This window comes from Mytilus edulis, chromosome 13 (genome assembly GCF_963676685.1).
Source record: "Mytilus edulis chromosome 13, xbMytEdul2.2, whole genome shotgun sequence".
In the NCBI taxonomy this organism is placed as follows: domain Eukaryota; kingdom Metazoa; phylum Mollusca; class Bivalvia; order Mytilida; family Mytilidae; genus Mytilus; species Mytilus edulis.
This window is the reverse complement of record NC_092356.1, coordinates 7,693,332-7,718,407: the sequence shown is the minus strand read 5'-3', so window position 1 is coordinate 7,718,407 and position 25,076 is coordinate 7,693,332. Positions and strand designations below refer to the sequence as shown.

Sequence of the window (25,076 nt, the reverse complement as noted above, 5' to 3'; positions counted from 1 at the left end):
GTAGTTTAAGATCGCGTCCACAAAACCAAGGTTATGTAGACATCGTTCTATTAAAAGTTATCGAAGATAAAAACGCCAGACGCTCGTCTCGTCTACATAATACTCATCCGTGACGTTCAAATTAAAATAGTTATAAAACCAAACAAGTACATTTAAATTTTAGAATGGACGATTTTTTCAATACTTTCTTTGCAATTCTATGTTACATCAGTGTTAAATACCAGACTTCAAACTTTAATTCAAAAATCATATTTATGGTCTGTCAGTTTTCTATTGAGAATTATCAGGTATCCTGTTTAAAATTTTGATTTAAAATCCAACGAGTTATTTCAAATCAGTTGCAATGTAAGGTACACGATACAATTACAAATTTTAGGGTTTGTCCGAAATAATAAGAAAATATCTTTTTTAAAGTTTAAATGTGGAATCCGTTGTGTTGAAATGAAAGTTATATCAAATAACATTTCACTACAATTATGAACGTGTGATGATATTGCAACATGGACACTGTTCTTATAAGTCAATAATTTATCATGGACAACATTAATCATTCATTTTATCATCTTTGTCTTATTTGACTCTTGATCAAATAGTTTCAGGTAAGAACATTTGGTTTAATTAACGTTATCCTAGAGTTTATCAATCTTAAATACCTAATTTAATATCTTTGAAACAATAGATAATTTGATTTCATTGTAAATGCCTTCAATCAATCAATCAATCAATCAATCAATCAATCAATCAATTAATCAATCAAATCGTTCGATAATTGAAAATGTGTACACACCCTCTTTATATAAGGTTAAATACTAGCATAACAATACAAAAAAAGATAACAGTAGTATACCGCTGTTCGTAAGTCATCAATCGATTGAAAGAAAAATTTCTTTAAGGAGAAAAGACAACAATAATGAGAAATATCAGTGAAAAGAAGTAAGCGCTCGAATCAAAGAGTGCATGTTGTCCTAAATCTACTTACCCGTTTTATAGAATACAATCAACTTGAAAAAAAAACGTGATAACTTTGGCAAATGCAAATACAACAAATGGAAGTTTTTCACCATCTTGACTGGCTATACAGCCCTCGTACGGTCGGTAAATGCAAATGAAACAGCATCACAACCAGATACAATTTCAATAATAAATTAAAACAAATTCTTCAGAGACAATTGAAGGTCTTTCCACATTTTAAAATTTATTGCAAAGAAGCTAGTTCCTGTTTACTCAAAGTAAAAACTAGCATATAATCATAATTGTCCTCACACTGATGCGAAACATAATTGGTTTCTATATACTTTTAAGTGAAATAAGGGAGATAATGTGCTACTTCCGATGAAGTAAATATAACTTCCAGTCTCATATGATAGCTTCTTTCACACTGATTCCAAAAAATATATACTTTTTCCTGTATAACGGGGAGATAATTGGTCACTTCCGGTTAACAAGAGACAAATAAATACAGCAAACGAAAAATGCGGCAATGATATTCAAAAGTAATAATCAAGAGCGTCTACAGATAAGCGTCGACTTATATGCAAACATCACCTGTCATGCAAATCTACACTCTATTAAATGTCACAGCCGAAGAGGACTCAACCGGGAAAATTACAGTTTAAACTATTTTTCTAATATCAAAAGATCTTAGACCGCTAAACATGTCGATCCAGTACCGAGACATTCAACTGGTAGCTGTGACCGTTCAATCTTTCTTCCTCCTAACTCTGTAAAAGAAATTCTGCAATGTTTATATATAAACCGTAAATGCATGGTTGTCGAAATTCTGTATTTGTGACTATACTTCCACAATAAATTTCTGTATTTGATAAACAATGTTGTAAACGTTTCAAACAATTAAATAAACAACGATTACGTGTATATCAAAGAACTTTGTCATTTTTATAAATTCATAATTTGTGACTTCAAACTTGTTTTCGTCTAATCGCATTATCATATGTGTAAAATTCTAAAACGTGATCATATCTAATTAGTTATCAAAGGTACCAGGATTTTAATTTAGTACACCAGACGCGCGTTTCGTCTACATAAGACTCATTTAGTGACGCTCATATCAAAATATCTATAAAGCCAAACTAAGAATTTGAGATCGTTATGAATTTGTTAAGAATGACAAAGACAGAACACAGTATGTTTACTTAATGAATTAAAGACATATACCTACTTCATTAAATACAACACGTATACATAACGATCGATACAATTTCAAAAGCGACTTCATCGCTTCTTTTTTTACAAGAGTGTGGAACGCCATCACTGCCTTATAAGAAGAAACTATAACGACAAGATGTAAATGGAGAATTCCCATCATGTAAGAAACATTTGCATCATGTCATTGTAGTTTCCTCTTATTAGGTAGTGATAGCGTTCAATACAAGAGTAAGAGTTTATTTATACTATGGTAAATAGTAGTGTTTTAAATGTGTATTTTTAAACCGGTTATGTTCGTCATACCTGGACAACCATCGAAAAATATACACCGTCTATTGACAATCCTTCTAGGTCATTTATTTAAATACATGTCTGTAGCAAATGAGTTGTAGTTGACAGTTTTATGTACATGTATGGTACATGGGTTGCTTTAGGTTAGAGTAAAGAATTTTATTTGGTGTATCTCTTTATGGATTCCAATCCCTAAAAGAAGAGTATTATCTTCCTTTTATACTTCTATGTGGATTATCTGCAGTTATATATCTTGATAAATCCGTTTATGCCTGACCCAGTGTGTATTTCAACCAATTTTCGAGTGATTTTAAGTCAGGGGTCGCAATTAGCGCTAGTCCGGTAGTCCGGGACTAGTAAAATTTGCGTCGGACCAGTAGAAATTTGTCGATAAAAATCACTGATTGCATCGCAATCTCCGTTTGTTTACAAAACAATTTACCTGTGAAATCAATTACACGGTACTGGGGGGTATTACAATTGATGAAATTAATAATTAAAGTACATGGTGAGAGTAGAAATTTCGTTTTTTTGCTAAATTTGTACACTGTATATGCTATACAAAAAAAAACGGGAAAGTACATTTCGATCGTCTCACATTTAAAAAAAAAATTGTTTTAATGAAAACCTCATACCCATCCGACACCTCCAACTTATTGTTTATCGTATACACATCTTAAGATTCTATCTTTACTCTTCATGATAACGTTCTATGAAGCTAAATGATACCATTGCTGATATTATGTATTGCGTAAATGGACATTTAGTTATCCGTTTTTGTGTACTTATGTTCATAGTTGATTAATTCATAAAAATTAATGGAATCGAACGAACTAAAAAAACAAGCGAAACAGGGTTTGTATATATGGTTATCGGCTCCTGCCTTGCCTGCATCACTTGTCATGCGAGTCCAAAATAAGTGAAAAAGTCACAATCGATGAGAATACTAATTAGACGACTATTCTGGTATATAAAGAAATATGGCCGCCGCCAATCAGTCGCTTGTAAAATGAGACGTACAGATATCGTTTCGGTCAACAGAGTCGTATTGGTAACGTAATTATGTTGAAGCACCATTCCCCAATCATACAGTATTTTATCTCACATTAGATAATGATAAATCGTTAACTTACATTTATGTTCAACTTTCGTGGTATTGTTTCTATTCTAATATAAAAATTACTGAATGAAAATCAATATTTTCTTTAGATATAGATATGACACAACAACATAGAAACAACTACTTTAAATTAGTGGCCCTCATTGTTGATGTCGCATACCTTGTTATCTCTAAGTATATTAAAGAAAAGATACTCGGACCAGATAGTTTTGAAACATTTCTGAATAAGGAGAAACACAAGTTGGTGCATATTTACGAAACATCTCAATGTTGCGAATGCAGGATACCTAGCATCAAAAAAGAGAAATTGATATCAAGGAAGCAGTTACTGATCCTGTATAAATCAGACGAAGGGAACCAGATTCGTGATCACAAAAAATATGCCAATAATAAATTAACTCAAATTTGCATCTGTGAATATTCTGCAAAAGCACACATAGATGTCAGAGTGGTTGATATCACACTAGCAAACTATATAATTCAGAAATGCGGAAAACACGCGTTAGGGATAGATAATTGGATAGAACAAATTAAAGACGTGCGGAACGAAATATTCCATCTGTCAGATATACAAGAAATGACAGATCAAATATTTGGCATAAAATGGACAAAACTAGAAGGGTCCATTATGGGAATAGCTAAAGAAATAAGCAGTGACTATGCTGACGAAGCTGAGAAACACATCATGCAAACACAAAAACTTACCATAATTGGTGATTACATGTTAAAGTATGAGATAATTTGTCGAGATTACTGGAGAAATAAATGCGCTGAATTTGAGGTAAGATTTATTTTATTATATTTGTAAAGCTTCATTGCAATGAAAAGTAGTAGGACCGAAATAGCAGCCGAAAATGAGAGCACTGTAAATCTGGAGGAGTAACATGTTGACAAATACTGGTTCATGTGGGCTTCACTTACATATTTCACTAATTGGAGGTAATCTTTCATTATACTTATACTCAAATCGAGAAATAACACGGATTTTAAAAAATAATTACAGAGGAATCTCACTTTAAAATTGTATGGCACTATAAACCAAGAGAACAGTTTAAAACCTACATTTTTTAACTGTTTTATTAATGATCTTCATGATATTTTTGCAATAACATGTATGCCTCTTGTTCTTGACAAAAATCAAAATATCTAGTCTTAGCTTTGCATATGATCCAATTGTGATTGAGACTACTTATGAAGGACTGTAATATCAATATTGCTTTGACTGGCATTACACAGTTACTTTAAAAAGGAAGACATGTATTATGAAAAAGTCATAACCGATTTCGTTGAAGAATTTTAGGTATAAAAAAAAACAAACATCATGTGATATTGCTGCAAAAGCAGACATTTTTGGAATGCATGTATCTTTATTTTTTGTTAATTTAAGTTGTATCCATACGTAATGTAGATTATATTATATGAATATAACATGAAGAAAAACATTAGATAAGGAAGGTTTTTATTTCAGTATACTTTTTCTCTTAAATATTTGAAGAATATTTAATGAGGATATATTAAAATTTGAAAAACAAACTTTTTCAAAATAATAAATCTATTTAAAAGAAAAAACAGTATGTTTTTGAAAAACACGGGAAACTAATATAACAACGAAATAACATGAATAACATTTTAAATTGTTTCTGTCTTGTAAACAGATATATATGTTAGATTATTTTCTATTTAATGATTTAATTTTTAATTAAAGAACAGAATTTAAGTGTCAACCGCGTTGCACATATTTCCAAGGGAGATAACACTTTAAAAAAAGTCTATCGTCCACCATTTCAGAACTTGTCTGAGATATTGATGATATTAACCTATGATTTAAGTTTTATAAAAGAATGGCCAAAAGGGTACCCGTGAGAGCGCTACGATGCCATTTTCCATAAATTTAATATTTCAAAGAAGCATAACTCTTTAAAAAAAATCGATCGTCCACCATTATAGAGATATTGCTGATATAAATCTATAGTATAAGTTTTATAAAAAATATGGCAAGACCTGTGATAATGCTAACAAGACCGGACGTATACACGGACGCCCAGTATTTCCATGTCCTCCGCAACGAGTGTCGCGGTGGAAAAACACAGACAAATAGTTACAAAAGTTCGAGTCAACGATCATTCGAAATAGAAAGAGAAAGAGGTTGTTACAAGCTTAAAACATACATATGTCAATAGAGTATCGATTATTAAAAAAGTGATGTTTTTGTTATAATTTTTAGATTGAAATGTCAAATTATAAATACTTTACAAAAATGTAAAACAGTTTGGGGACAACCCGTCAAATTAGTGACTATCATTCAAATGAAGAATATTTTCTGGTTTAAAAAAGATATTTTTAATACACATTTTGTACTTGAAATAGACCATTTTCAAGAAAATGTAGCAAATTATTTAAAAGACGAAAAGCCATAACCTGATTTACAGTTATAATCCGAAAATTAGAAAATTGACAATTTTCAGGCTACTTAATTTTCTAAAACTCAAAATAAAAAAAATAAATAAAAAAATGATTATTTGGAATTGGTTGTTTCTTTTTTTTTAATATTTTTTTTTCATTTTTAAGTTTAGAGACCCCGCTTAAAAAACAGTTTTTGGCAATATCAACAGATAACTCAATTGAGTGAGCGTTACTCACTTAGGGAATAGTCCCTTTTCGTCGAGGTGTCCCTAACTTGTACAACAATAACACCTAAACTTATTAGTTATCAGTCCAACAAAGGATAACGACTAGATGTCTTGATCTTAATTCCTCTTGTTACAGTTATATTTTATGTATTTATATTTGCATATATTAATATCGTGTTTATGTTATCAAGAGAGCACAACATCAAGTCATTGAAGAGAAAGCAGCTGCTTTACACCATACCATGCCTAAGCTGTTTAGTAGATCAATGGAAAAAGAATGTCATCAAACCATGAGAAAAATACGTAAATATGCACTATGTTATAACAGAAATATCATAATGGGCTTATACCACAGGATTTTAGAAGAAGCTATTGATAATGGAAAACCAATTCAATGTGAAATATTCAAAACACTAGATGTTCTTAAATGTGAATATTATATGGGAAAAAAACATAAAGCATCTCCTTTATTTTCCGAAATATTAGGATATGAATAAATTTTTGCAGATTGACTGATCATTGATTAACTGGAGCCCATTATAGTTCGTTAAGAGTTTGTGTTACTCAGTTGTTAGTTTCATGTGTAGTGATTTGTGGGCTCATATTGCTTTTTGTGGCTTGCAGTGTTCTAATCGCGGTTCTATTTCGGTTTATTATTTTTTTTTTATCTTGTGGATAATTTCTGTTACTTACTACATGCATGTTCAAAACCGTCATGGTAAAATCTAAAACCTCATTTAGTATTATAAAATCCTAAATTGAATACACAATAATATTATATTCATAGTCATATAAACATAGAATTGAGAATGGAAATGGGGAATATATCAAAGAGACAACAACCCGACCAGACAACAGCCGAAGGCCACCAATGCAGCGATAAACTCCTGCACTCGGAGGAGTCGGACACACACTCCATAATTTAGTATATTATGAGAACATTAACCTGAAGCACGGGGAGGCACTCAACTATCTCCATACGGCACTAAAAAAATCATAAAACATAATAGAGTAAGGAAACTACAATTCTATTGTAATGAAAATATGGACAAAATTACAAGACTTCTACCATTAGTTTTAATGTCTGTTTTGTAAAAGAAGCCACTGTTTTCAAATTGTTCCATGAAAGAAGGGTTTAGCATTTCATTTCCTTTTTATTCTTGTGTGAGAAACATAAAATTATGAGATGGTAAACAATTTTCATTTATACTATCCGTTAGATTTTAGTTAATTTAAAAGAGAAGAAACTAATTAAAGGGGACAGTTGAGAATCATTTATATCATGTATATGGAAAACCAAATTATCTTAAATCCGATCCATTTCTTCTGAAAAGATCTAGGAATGACTGTAGAGCATTGCAAACTAGAGGCCCTAAAGAGCCTGTGTCGCTCACCTTGGTTTATGTGAATATTAAACAAAGGACGCAGATGGATTCATGACAAAATTGTGTTTTGGTGATGGTGATGTTTTTGTACATCTTACTTTACTGAACATTCTTGCTGCTTACAATTATCTCTATCTATAATGAACTTGGCCCAGTTAAGTTTCAGTTGAAAATGCTTGTAAAAATTGAAAAATTTTATGAAAATTGTTAAAAGTTGACTATAAAAGGCAATAACTCCTAAAGGGGTCAACTGACCATTTCAGTCATGTTGACTTATTTGTAGATCTTACTTTTTTGAACATTATTGCTGTTTACTGTTTATCTCTATCTATAATAATATTCAAGATAATAACCAACAACAGCAAAATTTCCTTCAAATTACCAATGCAGGGGCAGCAACTCAACAATGGGTTGTCCCATTCAACTGAAAATTTCCGGGCAGATAGATCTTGACCTAATAAACAATTTTATACCATGTCAGATTTGCTCTAAATGCTTTGGTTTTTGAGTTATTAGCCAAAAACTGCATTTTACCCCCTATGTTCTATTTCTAGCCATGGTGGCCATCTTGGTTTGTTGGCCGGGTCACCATACGCATTTTTTTTAAACTAGATACCCCAATGATGATTGTGGCTAAGTTTGGTTTAATTTGGCCCAGTAGTTTCTGAGGAGAAGATTTTTGTAAAAGATAATTAAGATTTACGAAAAATGATTAAAAATTGACTATAAAGGTCAATAACTCCTAAAGGGGTCAACTGACCATTTCAGTCATGCTGAACATTATTCTGTTTACAGTTTATCTTTATCTATAATAATATTCAAGATAATAACCATAAAACGGCAAAATTTCCTTAAAATTGCCAATCCAGGGGCAGCAACCCAACAACCGGTTGTCCGATTCGTCTGAAAATTTCAGGGCAGATAGATCTTGACTTAATAAACAATTTAACACCTTGTCAGATTTGCTCTGAATGCTTCGGTTTCAGAGTTATAAGCCAAAAACTGCATTTGACCCCTGGCCCAGTAGTTTTAGAGGAGAAGATTTTTGTAAAAGTTAACGACGACGGACGACGACGCAGGACGACGACGGACGCCGGACGGCAAGTGATGAGAAAAGCTCACTTGGCCCTTTGGGCCAGGTTAGCTAAAAACGGTCCGCTTGATAGTTGTAGCAAATTTCTTTGAATTCGAACATATCCCGATAAATGGTATAGGATATTGCATCGATATAATTGAATATGATTCATTTTACTTTTAGGGCAGTACTGAATACTGACAAATGACATTTGTAGGCTTTCACACACTTAGAAACTATGCACATTAAATACAGGAAAGTCCTACAAAATGGGATGAAAGAAATATAACGTTCAAATAGTCCAAATCTTAGAAACGATCCAAATTAAACTCTCTAATCCTTTGAATAAACTTATACTTATAACTGTTAATTTAACACGGTGGTAATATCTTTAAGATTCATCATAACCTTTTGGCTACAATGGCAGAATTTACACCATCAATTTTACTCTGAGTACAGAAAAACATGTCTACCTGCGAAAGTTTTGAGGAATGGCTGGACCTAGATAATTAATTTTTAATTGCATATGGTTCAGAATATTATAAACTTTTTTGATTTTGCAATTTTTTTTTTATTCCTGCAGAAGGTGCAAAAATAAACTAATTTGGGATAATGTTTACAAAACTGCCCTCATATAATCGATGTTGTGAGTAGTATTGATTTAAATGGATAATATATGGACAATAGACACATGTAAACAATAGGTGATTTTAACTGTGTAACTGAGTGGACCATATCAAATGAAACTCGTGTGTTTGATTATTTTGTTAGATCCCGCAGACTGAAAATAAAATGCACGTCAAAATCCAGGTCCCAATATAGGTTTGACTACTGATATGATCTAGAGAATATATTGAATAACGTCAAATCTGAAAATACTATAATAGTAGTCACAGGGCAAACGCACCATGAACTACATCTGCATGCAGGATGATACCCATTTAATCTTTTTAGAATAACATACCCATTTAATCTTTTTAGAATAACATTAACTGTACAATTTTTAATCTTTTAATTCTCATAAAAATATTTTTGATCGATGAGAGTCAGATTTCCGGTGTTGATATGCTTGTATGATAAAGTGTTCATTTTATATCTTCAAAATTCTCGTACATATGGGAAATAATAATTTCATGCTGGGATTAATTTTGATAAGAATTATTTCACATTTCAAGATACGTTTATAGCATTTGTATATGTTACGGCCTAATTAACACCTTTGATGGTCTTGAATCTGTTGATCACTTTATCTTGGATTAATTAGTGTTGTCACTACGATTTACCAGTCTACCGGGTCACTGTTCACTTTGCAATTTTCTTCAATCTAGACAATTTGTAACCTTCGTTCCTAAGGCTTCAATTTTCCATTTTGTTTTAGAAAACTAAAGTCCAAGACTTTAAAAACCCACAAACATGTACATTTTGCTCAAACCACGAAATTGATACCCACGAATTAAAGTACTTTGACAGTATCTCAAGTCAGGACATGGAATACGCAGTATCTTAAATCAAGGAATAAGCAGTCACGAATCAGTCAATCCTGAATGTGCCTGTCTCAAGTCAGACGTATGTAATTCATCAGTGGTTGTCGTTTATTTCTGGCTTTCCTGTATGTTTTGTTTTTTGTTAATTATTTAAACTTAGATGTTATACTAGTCGTCTGATCTGTTTCTTATTCCTGAATGTGACATGTTGTCTATGTGTGGATTCGAAAGGCCGAATTCATAGCAGCAGACCTTTATCCTTTCGATACACTCGTACTCACTCTTATTGTAGTTCATGCAACATATCAATAATTAAATTTCAATGTATCTTTGGTTAAATATTTATGACTTTGATCATATTGACTTCTACAATTTGTATAGAAAAGAATGTCTGTATATTTTATATGGTTTAAAATCAGTCAAGTGTTATGAGTATAAGTATGACATATACAATTCATTGATTCCGTTGTGTACTGCTTTTACCAAAAAAAGGGGGGTAACAACTTAAATAGAAACAAAACATATAAACCAACATGAAGTTCTAAATAATCGTATTAATATACAATTTTGTCCAACTAGAATTTCCGCAAAACATGAATAAGTGACTCTTTCTTTTCTCTTCTTAAAAATTAATCGAGTAAGTACACCTAACGTTATATTGCTTAGTTTGCAGTGGACAACGAATCCAATCAAAACCTTGTTTTGTCTAGAATGAAAAGCTTGTTTTTATATTTGCATTTGAACTGTTTTGATTCGAGTATTACCGATGAATATGTAGATAATACACGCGTATATCGTGCACAGTTATAAGCTGGGTATCTACATGATCCGTGGTGAGTATTTGCAACCTCTGTGATGATGCCACTGTTGTTGGACGTTTAGTCTCCGAGGATATTGCAGGACCAGTAGACAGTCTCTTCGGTTGACATGAACTATCATGTATTCATTCATTTGTCATTGCTGTATTGTTTCGCCATTTTGAACTCTAAAATACCACAACACCAACCACTTTATTATTGAATTTCATACTTACCTTGTTCTTTACAGAAACTCTTGATAGCACGGTTAACAAGATAAATTTAATGGTTAACATATTTGGTAGTGAGGAGAATGTGGAATTATTTGATGATACCGAACTATTAATGGAAGGTATGATTTCTAACGAAAAATATTTTATTTTGATATTCTAAATTATGCATTATTTCGAATTAAGTGTTACACTATAAATATAAAATATCATATTAGATTCTATAAATGTCTTGTAAATCAACACGATATATAGAAAATTATTGATTCGTTTTTACTCTGATGTTTCAGACAACAAGAGAATACTCATACCGGTTTTCATGCAACTTGACATTCCGAATTCATGGGATAAAACAAAAGTGTTTAAAGCTATAGATGAATTCAGATTAACCGGAACACCAGACATGAATATCAGAATTAAAGCTATTTCAATTGATGACCTCAACATGTATGCAGAAATAGCAAAACAGGTCCTAGGAAATGTTCATGAACTTCGTTCCGAAATTAACAAACTTATGTCTACGATGCTATCAGATGCGGAAATTGATACAATGGAAAATGCAGAATTGTGTGTTAACTTAAATTTACCAGACAGATCAGGTATTTTCTTTTTTATTTTTGATATCCTTAATAAGAAAATCTGAAATACTTTAAAGTACCAGTTAAACCCGGATATGTTTTTTTTTCTTTTTGAGATGGCATTCAGAAATATAGGCAAGTTGAAAACAACTTTAATTGATTGCCCTCACACGTTATAAATTTGGCCTATTTTGACAGTATTAGAGAATTTATAAAAAGTAGTTCAATGCACTACTAATAATCTAACTTAAACCATTTCTGTCTATTTTACATTTTTACAACATTTCAAGAGTTTAACATAGACATATTTTCATATGTTGTCAATTATATTATTTGATGATTGGAATTTATTATATCCAAACGGTTCACATTGAGGAAGCCAACAAGTTAACAAGAGTTACATATGATTTAATTGTGTATACACTTGTTACAGGTTAATTATGCATGTTAGACATTGCAACAACTACGATTTAGCAATTATGTGTAAATATCTTAATTTTACTTTTTTTGTAATACCACCTCGCTAAAAGCCTTCATCGTAAAGTAGTTGGATACGAAAGTCATAACGATAATATATATATATGTATAAAGCAGGATTCGAGTCTTGTACCCGGACTGAAATTTTGTAATGTATTTTTTCTTGAACAAAATATTGTTTTGATTGTATAGAGTATTAAATATTTCATTTTCCTCAATTGGTGATATTTTTTTTTCATTTTAACTGGCTTAAGTAGTTTAACGTGATAACGTGTGTGACTGTTATGCTCGAGCCTTTTATTTTGGAGTTCGTTTAACTATGACGTTATGTTTATTTGAGAATGTCAATGGGGAATATGTCAAAGAGAGATAAAACCCGACCAAAGAGCAGACAACAGACAAAGGTCACCAATAGGTTTTCAACGCAGCGAGAAAAAACCGCACCGGAGGAGGTTCTCAGATGACCCCTTAACAAAATGCGTACTTGTTCAGTGAAAATGGACGTTACACTAAACTCCAAAACAATTAACTAAAATTAAATTAAAAAAAAACACACAATACTAACAAAGGCCAGAGGAAGTGAAAAGTGAAAGTGAAACCACGTATGATCAAACAACGAAAAATGAATTATCAATACCATAACATATTTTATTTCATAGTTGTAAGTCTATAATGTGGGAGGTAACAAAGTCTATATAGCACTCCAATATTATGTTTCATAACCCTACAGGTGCTATTCTGTTTTGCAACAATTACTCAATACTAAATTTACTGAAATATTGTAAACCACACCCAATTTATAAACATTTACATATAAGAATTAACAAAAGAATACTTAATATCAACATTTTAATGGTGTATATCTAGTGAATGGTTGTCTTGTTTACAATCATTTAACAATCTCCTTATTTCTTATCATTATGAAAAGAGTTATTAAAATTAAACTAACAAACAAACGAAAAAAACTTTCACAACAAAAGTCACTTCAACAAGATGAAATTCCAATCAGGACGAACAATCAAAAGTAAGTATTGAATAATTACTGTCATAAATGAGTCTATAAATAGTACTGAAATAATACTGAAAAACCAGTACTGTTACAGTACTGCAAAAATCAGTGCTGTTGCAGTATTGGAAACTGATGACTGTCACAATACTAAGCAATTAGAACTGTCCTAGTAGCGAAAACATCAGTACTGAAAACAAAAATTACCGAACAAATGTAAGTAAATGAATTTATCAAAAGTTCAAGATTACAATTTTATCATGTAGCCGTTTAGTATTGATGTACAAGAGCGGATAATAGTACAAGAGAGTTGTGAGTTAATTCTTGGTAGTGTACATAGTGATGATTTGTTACTCTTTATACAATTTCAAGCTTGTGTTACTATGTATGTTGGAACCGATGATCTTTAAGTAGACTTTGTTTGTCCTATCAAAACATTTCATTGAATATGATATTATCGGTTTTATTCGACTAATTGTATGGAACCTACTCCAGTATTTCATTATCTCCTTTCTTCAATAACTACAAAACTTCAAAGTTTTATTACTTTTTATTTATCTATTTACAACATCAGTTTTTTTTTTTTGATAAAATTGAGAATGAAAATGGGGAATGTGTCAAAAAGACAACAACCCGACCATAGAAAAGACAACAGCAGAAGGTCACCAACAGATCTTTAATGTTGCGAGAAATACCCGCAACCGGAGGCTTCCTTCAGCTGGCCTCTAAACAAATGTATACTAGTTCAGTAATAATGAACGCTATACTAAACTCCAAATTGTACACAAGAAACTAAAAATAAAAATAATACAAGACTAACAATAGCCAGAGGCTCCTGACTTGGGACAGGCGCAAAAATGCGGCGGGGTTAACCTCTAGCCAACGTAGAAAAGTAAACGCATAACAATACGCACATTAATATTCAGTTCAAGAGAAGTCCGAGTCTGATGTCAAAGAAAATAAACAAAATGACAATAATACATAAATAACAACAGACTACTACAGTCCCTGTGACGTAAAAGTTAACACTTTTTTCGTTCAGGAATCGTACGTACAGCGTTCGGTAATCGTTCGTATAGAGATCGGTGATCGTCCGTACATCGTTCGTATAGCGTCCGTACAACGTTCGGTCAGCGTTCGTTCATCGTATGGTAAATGTCACCGTTGAGGGTTTTGTCTAACGTATGCTTCATGGTATCGTTAATCGTTTTATTTGTCGTATGGTTTATGGTATCGTTTAGCGTTTAGCGTTTCGTTTATCGTATGGTATGTAATATCGTTTAGCGTTTCGCACGGTATTGGTGCCACTCAGCGTTACACGACGTTCCTAATAAAACGACGATTTTGACGTTGTTCCACGGAAAGTTTCAAACGTTGACCTTATATTCTACTCATGAGAAAATGCCGCTTAAAGTAAAGAGATGTTCGAAGTTGCTTCTTTATATGGCTTTATTTTTTCAAACCGGTGCAAATGTAAAATTCCATTGAAATAAAACAAAATTTTAGATACATGAACAATTTTTAATTTTTGCGAAGAATTGTCTGCAACAATAGCACAAAATGACAATTTGATGTCTTCTAAAATGATTTAAATATATAAAAAGAAGATGTGGTATGATTGCCAATGAGACAACTCTCCACAAGAGACCAAAATGAAACAGAAATTAACAACTATAGGTCACTGTAAGGCCTTCAAAAATTAGTTTCTTCTATCTATTAAAATTAAGCAATGCTCTCTCTGCCAGAAGACGTCTCCTATCTATAATGGTGTAATTGTAAATATTTCGTTTCTTGTTTCTGTCTCTTTTCCCCAATTACACGTTTATATATGTTTGTTGTAATTTGGTAATTTCGCTCCCTCAATTAATATTCAAGTGCTTCTTGATTTGTCTTTGATTATGTGAAAGATGTAGGTAGTATATCGCAAGCTATTTTTCTTTTCATAATCTTATTTTATCAACACTTTAATCCTGGGACTATTATACTACAATGTATATACTAACGTTAATATAAAAGTCCAAGAATTTGGTTTTATTTCATTTTTCTTAAACAGTGACTTATAATTACATTATAATTCATATTATTTATTTTATCGTTTAAGTAAGTCCACAATCTTAACATCAATCCCGATTTTATGGAAAATGTTAAAAAAATCTCTAACAAAAAACTTTATAAAATGTGCATCATGTTTGAAAAAAAAATACGTGCTCTTATGCTGCCGTTGCCAACTTTCAATTATTTAAAGTTGGTCGGGGTCTAAATTATTTTTGTTTTTAAAAAGAAAATGTTTTCATTGATTAAATTTTTTAAATCAGGATTGTTTTACCAGGCAAATAATTAATTTAATGTAGGAATTTACACATTTTGCACATACATCAGGCCGTTAGTTTTCTCCTTTGAATTGTTTAACATTTGTCATTTTGGGGCTTTTCATAGCTAACTATAAGGTAAGGGTTTTGCTCATTGTTGTTTGGATATAGAAATTATTAATTGGTCTTATACGGCCGCATCTTCTACTTTATTGTGAAAATGAGAACCGTGATTCTGTATTGTTTTGTTTTTGCTTTTGGAAACATATTTTGCAAGCTACATGTATTCTTTCATCTGATATTTTTTCACAAACTCAAGCTTCAAAAAAGGGTTGGCAATCAACATGATCAATATCTTTTTTTTTTTTTTAAATATTTGAAATTATAGAATTTGGCAAAGTATGGAAAACTTTTACACATTCTGCCATACCTACATCACAGATTACCAGCAGGTCGAAATCTGATTTTGAATAATACAACTTTTTTTTTAACTAGATGTGATTTTTTTAAGTAACTGCTATGTGTGCATGTTTACATAGGTCAGTGTTTTCTCAAGCGAACAACTATGGACCGTGAGTATCGGTTTACACAAAATATTCTTTGACATTCATCTGATTATTTTTATGTTTTCGGTTTCAATCCTTTTGGTTTAGTTTTTACCTTGTTTTAAAAGTATAATCAAAGTACTGAAGTACTGAACCTCGGATGACCGCAAGTCCTTGTGGATGATCACAAGCACTTGTCTCAGAAAAAAAATCACATTTCTATATCAGAAAACTGAGGTTTATGTGCAGAGATATATTTTTTCTGAGACAAGTTCGTGCTTGGATAATGAATAAATGACAAGGAATTCAACTTCACTGCTTTAATATCTATTATATTGTGGTGATACAAATACGTATACTCTGGTTTGCTGTTATATATTATATTTAATAATGTATATAGCAGTTACATGTATGTATAATTTTCATCCAATTGTATATCATTCTATTCTACGATTCTAATAAAAGTGCAGTACAAGTGCATGGTGGACACTCTTCTATAACAATTCGATTTTTCCAATAGATTGGATTTGAGTAGACATTCATATTTTCCCCAAAAAAAATTCTTGTGATATTCCTACGCATGCGTTAACACAATTTTCTGTACGTGTGCATTTTTTAATGCATATAAAAATTTGTAACGACATAATATTTTCGTATTATAAATTTCTGTTCTTATGAGTATTCATTAAAGAAGTGAATTTATAACAAGCGATAAGAAATGTTATATTACACTCGATGATATCCGCGTATTTATACGATCGGTTACCAGTCAAAAACGAAAGTCAAATCTCTATGGCAACAATACATCGGAATGCCCTCACGGTCATCGCGATGTAAAAATTAAAATTCAAGCTATGTTTTGTGGCGTTCTGCGAAGATAAAAAAAAAGATCTACTTTACACCGCAGATTTATTGGTTGATTTTTTTTCTAGAATGAGTTGGGAGTGTCTGTAAATTAATACCTTTGAGCTAGCTGCTACATGTGTGTGTGCCATCCATCATATATGTCGGACAACTGCTCTCCAACTCTCTCTCTTTCGTTCTTTCTCAAATTGTGATAAAAGAAAAGTTTCAATTTCAATATACTAGTTTCATCACATGCCTGTGTACCAGGCAGTTCTGTTGGAGATTCGAGAAAATAATCTTCATTCTGCCATACTACTTCTAAATGAAATAACCTTATTTTTCAAACACGTATTGCTAGGTAGATAACTAGGAATTGTTCTACTCACAATAGATAAAAAATGATCGTTAGTTATACTGAAAAGTTTATGACATACCAGTATTTCTCTGATAAAACGTTTTGTTAAATGAGTCGATGCGACAAAAAAAATGATTGCACGTTTTACTGAAATGTTCACGACTAAGGTGTGCTTTTTCTCATAAATTTTTTGTGAAAATTTTCATTCATGTAAATAGCTTCGAATCTTTTAATAGCAACGCTAGGAATACTATCTGGCTTATTTAATTAAGAATATAATTAAGAAGATCTCACTTTTGATCGCATTTTCTTTTTCAATGTATCTTGCTTTTATAAAGTGGGAGTGTGGTTATTAGTAAGTTATCTCTTTGTTATACCTCCGGGACCTTGTCTTTATGAAATATCCGAGTTAAATATTTTGACATCTTATATGCATGAATTAATGCAGATCTGTATTTTAACGCATATTAAACGAGAACTTTATTTTATATAGATCAGACCATATCATAAAATTATGTTATGCCAAATATGCAAGAAAATTCGTATACAGTTTAACGTTATTATAACAATGTATAACGCGAACGTCAAATTACGGTTACGGGGACATTTCATTGGACATCTTAGATCGTTTCAGATTTTCTAACTGCAACTCAAACAAAAGTATATATCATATCATTGTAAAGGAAATTAAATGTATTTTCCATTCATATAAGTTAACAGGTGTTAAGAAATTGAGATATAGTAGAATTTCGTTGGATAAAAAGCCTCTGAATTATTCTTTGTGTTATTTTGTCCATCGGGACATTTTATTGGACACGGGGAAAATGACGATGTTTTTAAATTAAGACCGCAGTTACTTAATGATGAATTCAGATAGCTCCTTCGGGACATGTATAATTTTTCTGATATTATTAAAATCCATTTTCGTCCGTTATATCTTATGAAACTGAAGACAGAAAAAAAAATTTACGGGTTGAGCAGCTAATTGGGACATTTTTTCTCTTTTTTATTTCAACTCTTTTGACGATCTTCCTTCTCTTAAAGTTAAAAACGTCTGTTACTTCATTTTAAGTTAAATGTATACAAAACAATTGCAAAATTTTTAACCATTCTACTTACTAATGAATCCGCACTGGGATTTTAGAGACTCACATAAAACAAAATTGTAACAGCGGGACACCCTTGAAATGATGTTATAGGCATCGAAATGAGGAAAGCTTTTCATTAAAAAATAAACAAAGCACAAAATCATCTATGTTATTGATTTCTGTGGTTTATTTCTATTCGAATGATATGCATAACATGGATATTTATTGTATGGATAAGAGCTTGAATTTGAATAACCCGCCTTCTAACCCATATTTCCAAAGTGACATCAATATCGTGCGCAACGTCTAGGTATATCGTTTTGTTAAGCGTCTGATATACAAGTATGTTAGGGTTTTATTTCAGAAAGATATTTCAATTATTATAGTTTTGAGTTAAAATGATTTAATATAAAAAAAAAAGCGAGATAAAAAAAAAAACAATTATTAGTTTGGATTGGATTAAATCTCTAACTAATATCATTATGGAATATATATAAAACAAAGGGGAAACGTTTCCTCCCATCACATTTTGACATGAACAACAAGAGACCAAATACCGCGATACAAGTCTATATGTCTCTCTCTCTCCTCCAACAAATATTTCTCTGATCCTAATATTTCCTTGACACAATAAATTATATATGTAGGACTCGGAGGTGCGATGGTACTCCGAACCGCGATGGTCACGCTGAAGTGCGATGGTCCACGCTGAAGTGCGATGGTTAACACGCCGAAGTGCGATGGTCACATTGTGACGTTAACTTGTTGATAGATACGCTGACGTGCGATGGTGGTTACGCTGAAGTGCAATGGTCCACGCTGAAGTGCGATGGTTAACACGCCGAAGTGCGATGGTCACATTGTGACGTTAACTTGTTCATAGCTACGCTGAAGTGCGATGGTTGTTACGCTGAAGTGCTATGGTGGTTAACTCTTAAGTGCGATAGTCACATTTTGAAGATAAATTATACGCTGAAGTATATGCCTGTAACAATGATTAAAAAGCTAAATATATTTTTATATAAATACACAACTGTAGGTTTTTCCGTTTAAATGGTTTAACACTAGTTATTGCTGTTTTGTGTGAACCTAGGCTCTGTGTTGAAGGCCATATTATAACTTGAAATGGTTTATTTTTACAAATTGCAGCTTGGATGGACAGTTTTGTCATTCGCACTCATACCACATCTTCTTATATTTATGAACTTCTTCAATAAAATAAAGATTTTAGCAATGTGGCTATCCGTAGGTAGAAAAAAATAAAACAATTTCAATTTAAATGCATAGATTCATACAATATGCAATGAATGAATATTTAATACAGCAAATTAGGACGAATTAAGTATTTTGATAAACAGTGGATTTTATTGTTCTCAAGGTCTTTCACTGTGTACACTCTCCCTTTAGAATCATCCATCTGAATGTCCATTACTATCCCCTTCCTCCAATACCCTGACAGAAATACATTTGTTCCTGCGCTAAGTGCTGAATTTGGTCGAAAATCTATTGTGTCATTAATATTTGGATTAAATGTTTGCATTTCCATAACTTGGGACTTCCTAGGAAACAACTCAACAGGATACAAATCCCTATCCCATGCTTCTCTGTTCTGTTAAAAATAGTAACGGTACATGTATTAGTTTCAGTTCATTTTTAAAATAACTTGCAATTTATTACTTTTAAAACAAATAATGTTTTGCTTAACATTTTAACAACATATGTGCAATCTATTGTGTACTTATTAATTGCTATTAAAAATGTACATTTGTATTTAATTTATTATGCTATATTTGAAATAAAATTAAAAAAAAATAAAAAATGAACATATTAAACAAATAAATGGCTCAAGTCTATCCATATTCGGTGTGAGCCAAGGCTCCGTTTTGAAGGTCGTACATTGACCTATAATGGTTTACTTTTATAAATTGTTATTTGGATGTAGAGTTGTCTCATTGGCACTCACACCACATCTTCCTACATCTATATACATAATTCATTCTAATCTGTTCGTTTATAATTTATGTAATGATTGCATTTTGTGTGTAAACAGTATTATGTATGCTTCAACTGAATAGCTACACTGTATGTATAGTACAGTTTGTGACTCATCTTATGTGTTTGCCTTATTTAACAGACTTAAAATAATACACTATGTGACTCATCTTATGTGTTTGCCTTATTTAACAGACTTAAAATAATACTTTATTTTATAAAATTACCTCAGTGTAAATATTGGAATCAGAATATCTCCGTTTGTTTGAATTGGTCTGTATTGTATTGGCTAAAAATCTTTTAGCATATATTTCCCGGTAATACGGGCTTACGTCATTCTGAAAAATATTAAAAATTAATTACTAATACATATATTATTGCACTATAAATTTCACTGTTTCGTATTTTGCTAAGTGTAATGTTGAATTAAAAAAAAAAGTTTGAACTTTAAAACAATGTCTATAAATAAAGCCACATTTATTTAATTCAAATTTTAAGAAATTTTTTCCCATTTAGATACTGTTACAAAGATGTGCAAGTAAAAAATAGGTATTCAAGTACCTGCATCATATCAGTGTTGCGAATTATCTGTGAGTTTGTAATGTCAGCCAAAGGTGTTCCAAGCATCATATCAGTGTTGCGAACCATCTGTGAGTTTGTAGTGTCAGCCAAAGGTGTTCCAAGCATCATATCAGTGTTGCGAACCATCTGTGAGTTTGTAATGTCAGCCAAAGGTGTTCCATGCGTCATATCAGTGTTGCAAACTATCTGTGAGTTTGAAGTGTCAGTCAAAGGTGTTCCATGCGTCATATCAGTGTTGCAAACTATCTGTGAGTTTGAAGTGTCAGTCAAAGGTGTTCCATGCGTCATATCAGTGTTGCGAACCATCTGTGAGTTTGTAGTGTCAGTTAAAGGTGTTCTATGCATCATATCAGTGTTGCGAACTATCTGTGAGTTTGTAGTGTCAGTTAAAAGTTTTCCATGCATCATATTAGTGTTGCGAACCATCTGTGAGTTTGTAGTGTCAGTTAAAGGTGTTCCATGCATCATATCAGTGTTGCAAACCATCTGTGAGTTTGTAATGTCAGTTAAAGGTGTTTCATTGTAAATGTTACTTCTTCTTTCTACAGGGGCCTACATAAATATAGGTATATAAATTATACTTAGTGGGAAAAAAATGAATTTATTGGATATAAAAATAAGTTCAAGTTGTAAAATATGTTAAATTAAACAAAACTAATTAACGTTTTTAATCTAAATTAAAATTGGTAATTGTTAGACACTTTAAATAGATAAACTAAAACTAAAAAGATATATGAAATATGAAAAAAATCTTACAATCTTTTCTAGTTTCTGTCTCCACATATTTTCCATATACTCCTGATTTGACAATTGTCTCTCTTGTACTGGCGCAATAGATAAATCGTCCATATGTGCACACTCTGGTACATGTACAATAGATACCCGATCTGTATGCGCAGATTGTAGTGTAGTGCTGCTGTCATTAACTTGTTCCTGTAGTAAATCATTTGTATAAATAGTCATAATTTTAAACGCTGTATTCATATATAATTACCACTAGACCAAAATGGCCATATTTGCATAAATATTCTTTCTTAAGAAACATTTTCTTTTTCTTTTTCTTTTTAAAAACAAACTTTATAATTAAAACTAATGAACAAACAGTATAAAAAACTAAGATAATTAGCTTGTTTGCACCGTTTTGTAAAAAACAATCTTGAGTACGTACAAGAGTTATATACACGTCTTTCTCCTTAAAACAGTTACATACTGTTACTCCGTGACTGTCCGATGTTAGAGGTATGGTTGGGATCTCTCTTACATGTTTAACCCCGCCACATGCTGTAAGAATGTGCATGTCCAAACACGACTGGTGCCACATGTGGAGCAGTATCTGCTTACTCTTCCGGAGCACATGGGATCATTCCTAGTTTTTTGCTAGAATTCGTGTTGCTTAGTCTTCAGTTTTTTATGTTGTTGCATGTGTACTATTATTTTTGTTTGTTTTAATTTTAGCCATGTATGGCGTTGTCAGTTTATTTTCGATTTATGAGTTTAACTGCTCTTTTCGTATCTTTCGCCCCTTTTAGGCAGCTAGTTTTCTCGTTTAAAAAGTTTTACATTTGTTTTTTCTGAGCCTTTTAAAGCTAACTATACGGTATGGGCTTTGCTCATTGTTAAAGAACTTACGGTAACCTATCATTAAAAGATGTTTAAAATTGTTGTGCCATTTGGTCTCTTGTGGAAAGTCTCATAAGAAGTCATACATGTACCACATTTTCTTTTTTTTATAAAAGAAAAATATTCAAAGCAGTTTAATTAATGCTGTTCAGCAGTTGTTTACCAAATAAATCAAAAATACAATAATACCTGACTATTTTCATTGACTTCTGTATTTTCTACTGTTAATTCTTCCGTTTCAACATTATCTTCTACATCAAGGTGTGCACTATTCAAAAATGCCTTTTCTTCTGATGTCAAATTGCATATTGGTACCTAATATTTAAAGATTTATCGGATAATTATTAAGTAATATGGTTTTAAACATGTATGAAATATTTGCAACTGGACTTTTTTATTTAATTTATACAATTCAGCGAACTCATAGGGTAAATTGCTCAAATTTTAAAACATAAAAATGCTTAAGCCTTTTGGATGTTATATATTATTCCTTATTAGTACACTTATAAATATGTATAAAATACTTGCTACTGGACGTTTTTATACAAATATATAATACACGTACGTCAACGTACTGAAAGTGAAAATTGTTTAAATAAAAAATGTTAAAGCATTTTCAATTAAAAATATTTTTCGAAAATAATACTGTTATTAACTTGCATGAAATATTGGCCACTGTACATGTAAAAACCACTCTTTTTCTGCATGAAGTTATTATATATCTAATGATGTCTAAAATTCTCAAAACATATATATGAAATGTTGTATAAAATTCATATAAAAATGCTTAAAACATAAAATAATCTAAAAAAATATATAATATTAATATTTTACCTGATCTTCTAACGCAACACAGAAATTTGGTCTTTTATAAAATCTCTGATATGGTGTCAAAGGTTTGGTAGATTTATTAACTCTGCTGTTGTACTTATAGTAAAATTCGTCTAACATACTGGGCCAGTCCCGACTATCAACAAAAGCTGTTCTGAAGTAGGCGACAACTGTTCTGTTAAACCTTTCAACTCGACCTTTAAATAAAAGCATACTTATATCTTAATGTGTTAGTAATAATTGAAAACCGCATCAAAAACATTATCTTATTTGAAATCTATTTTAATTTATAAATTTGTGTGACTTTGTTTTGTCTTATGTTCATTTACCACAAATAACTTTTTTAATATAAAAAGACAATAATGTTATTGGTAAATGAATGTATTTGATATCAAGTGATATATAAATATTATTGTGAGTTTATATTAAACTATTTTAAACTTAAATTAATCTTTTTATTTCAAAATTACCCATCTATTACTATTTATTCAGCAAACATTATGAATGCCTCTTAAAAATTAATAATAAATGCAGAACATTACCTTGTGATTGGGGATGGTAAGGCCTTCCGTTAATTTTTCTTGTTTTAAATTCTGCCATAACTTCTGTTAAGTCTTCATTATTAAACTCCTTTCCATTGTCAGTTTGTAAAATTCTAGGTGGTCCAAAAATGTATATAAAGCGTAAAATCACTGTAGCCACTTCTTTTGCTGTTTTGTGCTTAATGCACCCACCAAATGCAAATCTGCTGTAGCAATCTACAATATTGCATATGTAGTTGTAACCATGTGACGGAGGCATCTTCTTGAGGTCCATTTGCCATCTACTGTTGGGATAGGTTGCTGGAATTGGCCTTCTTGTTCTTTGAGTTTTAGGTAAATCAACTGCCGAAAGACACTGTTGGCATTTAATGTTCAGCTTAAATAGTAAACGAATGTTTTCCCGAACTACTGGGAAAAAAGACTTCCTCAGAGTTTCGTACACCGTATCACTTTTTCTATGATCAGTTTTGTGATTTTTTTGTATTTCTTCCAAAAGTTCACCTTTTGACAAGACCTTTCTGTGGAATTCAGTAACAGTCGTGCTCCTGTAAAATATACTGTCCAAGTCTTTGTCGTATAAAAAATTTGACACATATTTTCTTATACTAGTTTCTCCCATCTGAAGACCTAGTGCATCCTTTATTCTTTTTGCTCCCCATGATTTGTTGGTATATTTTGCCTTGCATATTGAAAAAACCTCATCCTGCACTGCCCAAAACTGTTCCGGACTTGGATCGTTTGTAACCTTTTTTTTACGTTCGTTTGTTATAACAAAGCCTTCGTCAACAAAATCTTCTTTTCCTTCCTGCAGTTCCATACCGTTTTTCTTTAAGAAACGTTGTATTTCAAAACGTCATAATATTTAACGTCATGGTAACTTGTTTTAAAACGCGCGAATATATAAGTTACATTAACGCAAACTGTTGTATTATTTTAGGAATAGCTATATTTTAGCATTTACAATTATCTACGAAAATTTTAATTATTGTTTTGATTAATGCATTTATGCATTTTTGCTTTCTAAATTTTATTTATCATGCTTCTTATTATAATAACATATAATGTTCCAACATGACCATCGCACTTCAGCGAATGAACCATCGCACTTCAGCGTGGACCATCGCACT

General features: G+C 31.5%; 2 protein-coding genes across 2 annotated transcripts in view; one reads left to right on the top strand and one right to left on the bottom strand.

Annotated features, from left to right (window-relative positions):
• Positions 1–292: 292 nt before the first annotated feature.
• The window catches only part of LOC139500810 (uncharacterized), a 32,356-nt gene continuing 7,572 nt past the window's right edge, over positions 293–25,076 (top strand). Inside the window, exons 1-5 of the mRNA XM_071289678.1 lie at positions 293–599; positions 3,667–4,358; positions 6,399–6,510; positions 11,199–11,300; positions 11,469–11,777. Coding sequence (XP_071145779.1) covers positions 3,675–4,358; positions 6,399–6,510; positions 11,199–11,300; positions 11,469–11,777 — 1,207 coding nt within the window. The 5' untranslated portion in view covers positions 293–599; positions 3,667–3,674. The remainder of the gene's footprint in view (positions 600–3,666; positions 4,359–6,398; positions 6,511–11,198; positions 11,301–11,468; positions 11,778–25,076) is intronic.
• Positions 19,657–24,806, bottom strand: LOC139500890 (uncharacterized). The gene is made up of 7 exons (XM_071289780.1): positions 23,950–24,806; positions 23,411–23,604; positions 22,766–22,891; positions 21,713–21,889; positions 20,936–21,508; positions 20,602–20,712; positions 19,657–19,991 (listed from the first exon to the last, which is right to left on the bottom strand). Exons 1-7 carry the CDS (start codon positions 24,764–24,766, stop codon positions 19,698–19,700), a joined length of 2,292 nt encoding a protein of 763 aa, XP_071145881.1. The 5' UTR covers positions 24,767–24,806; the 3' UTR covers positions 19,657–19,697.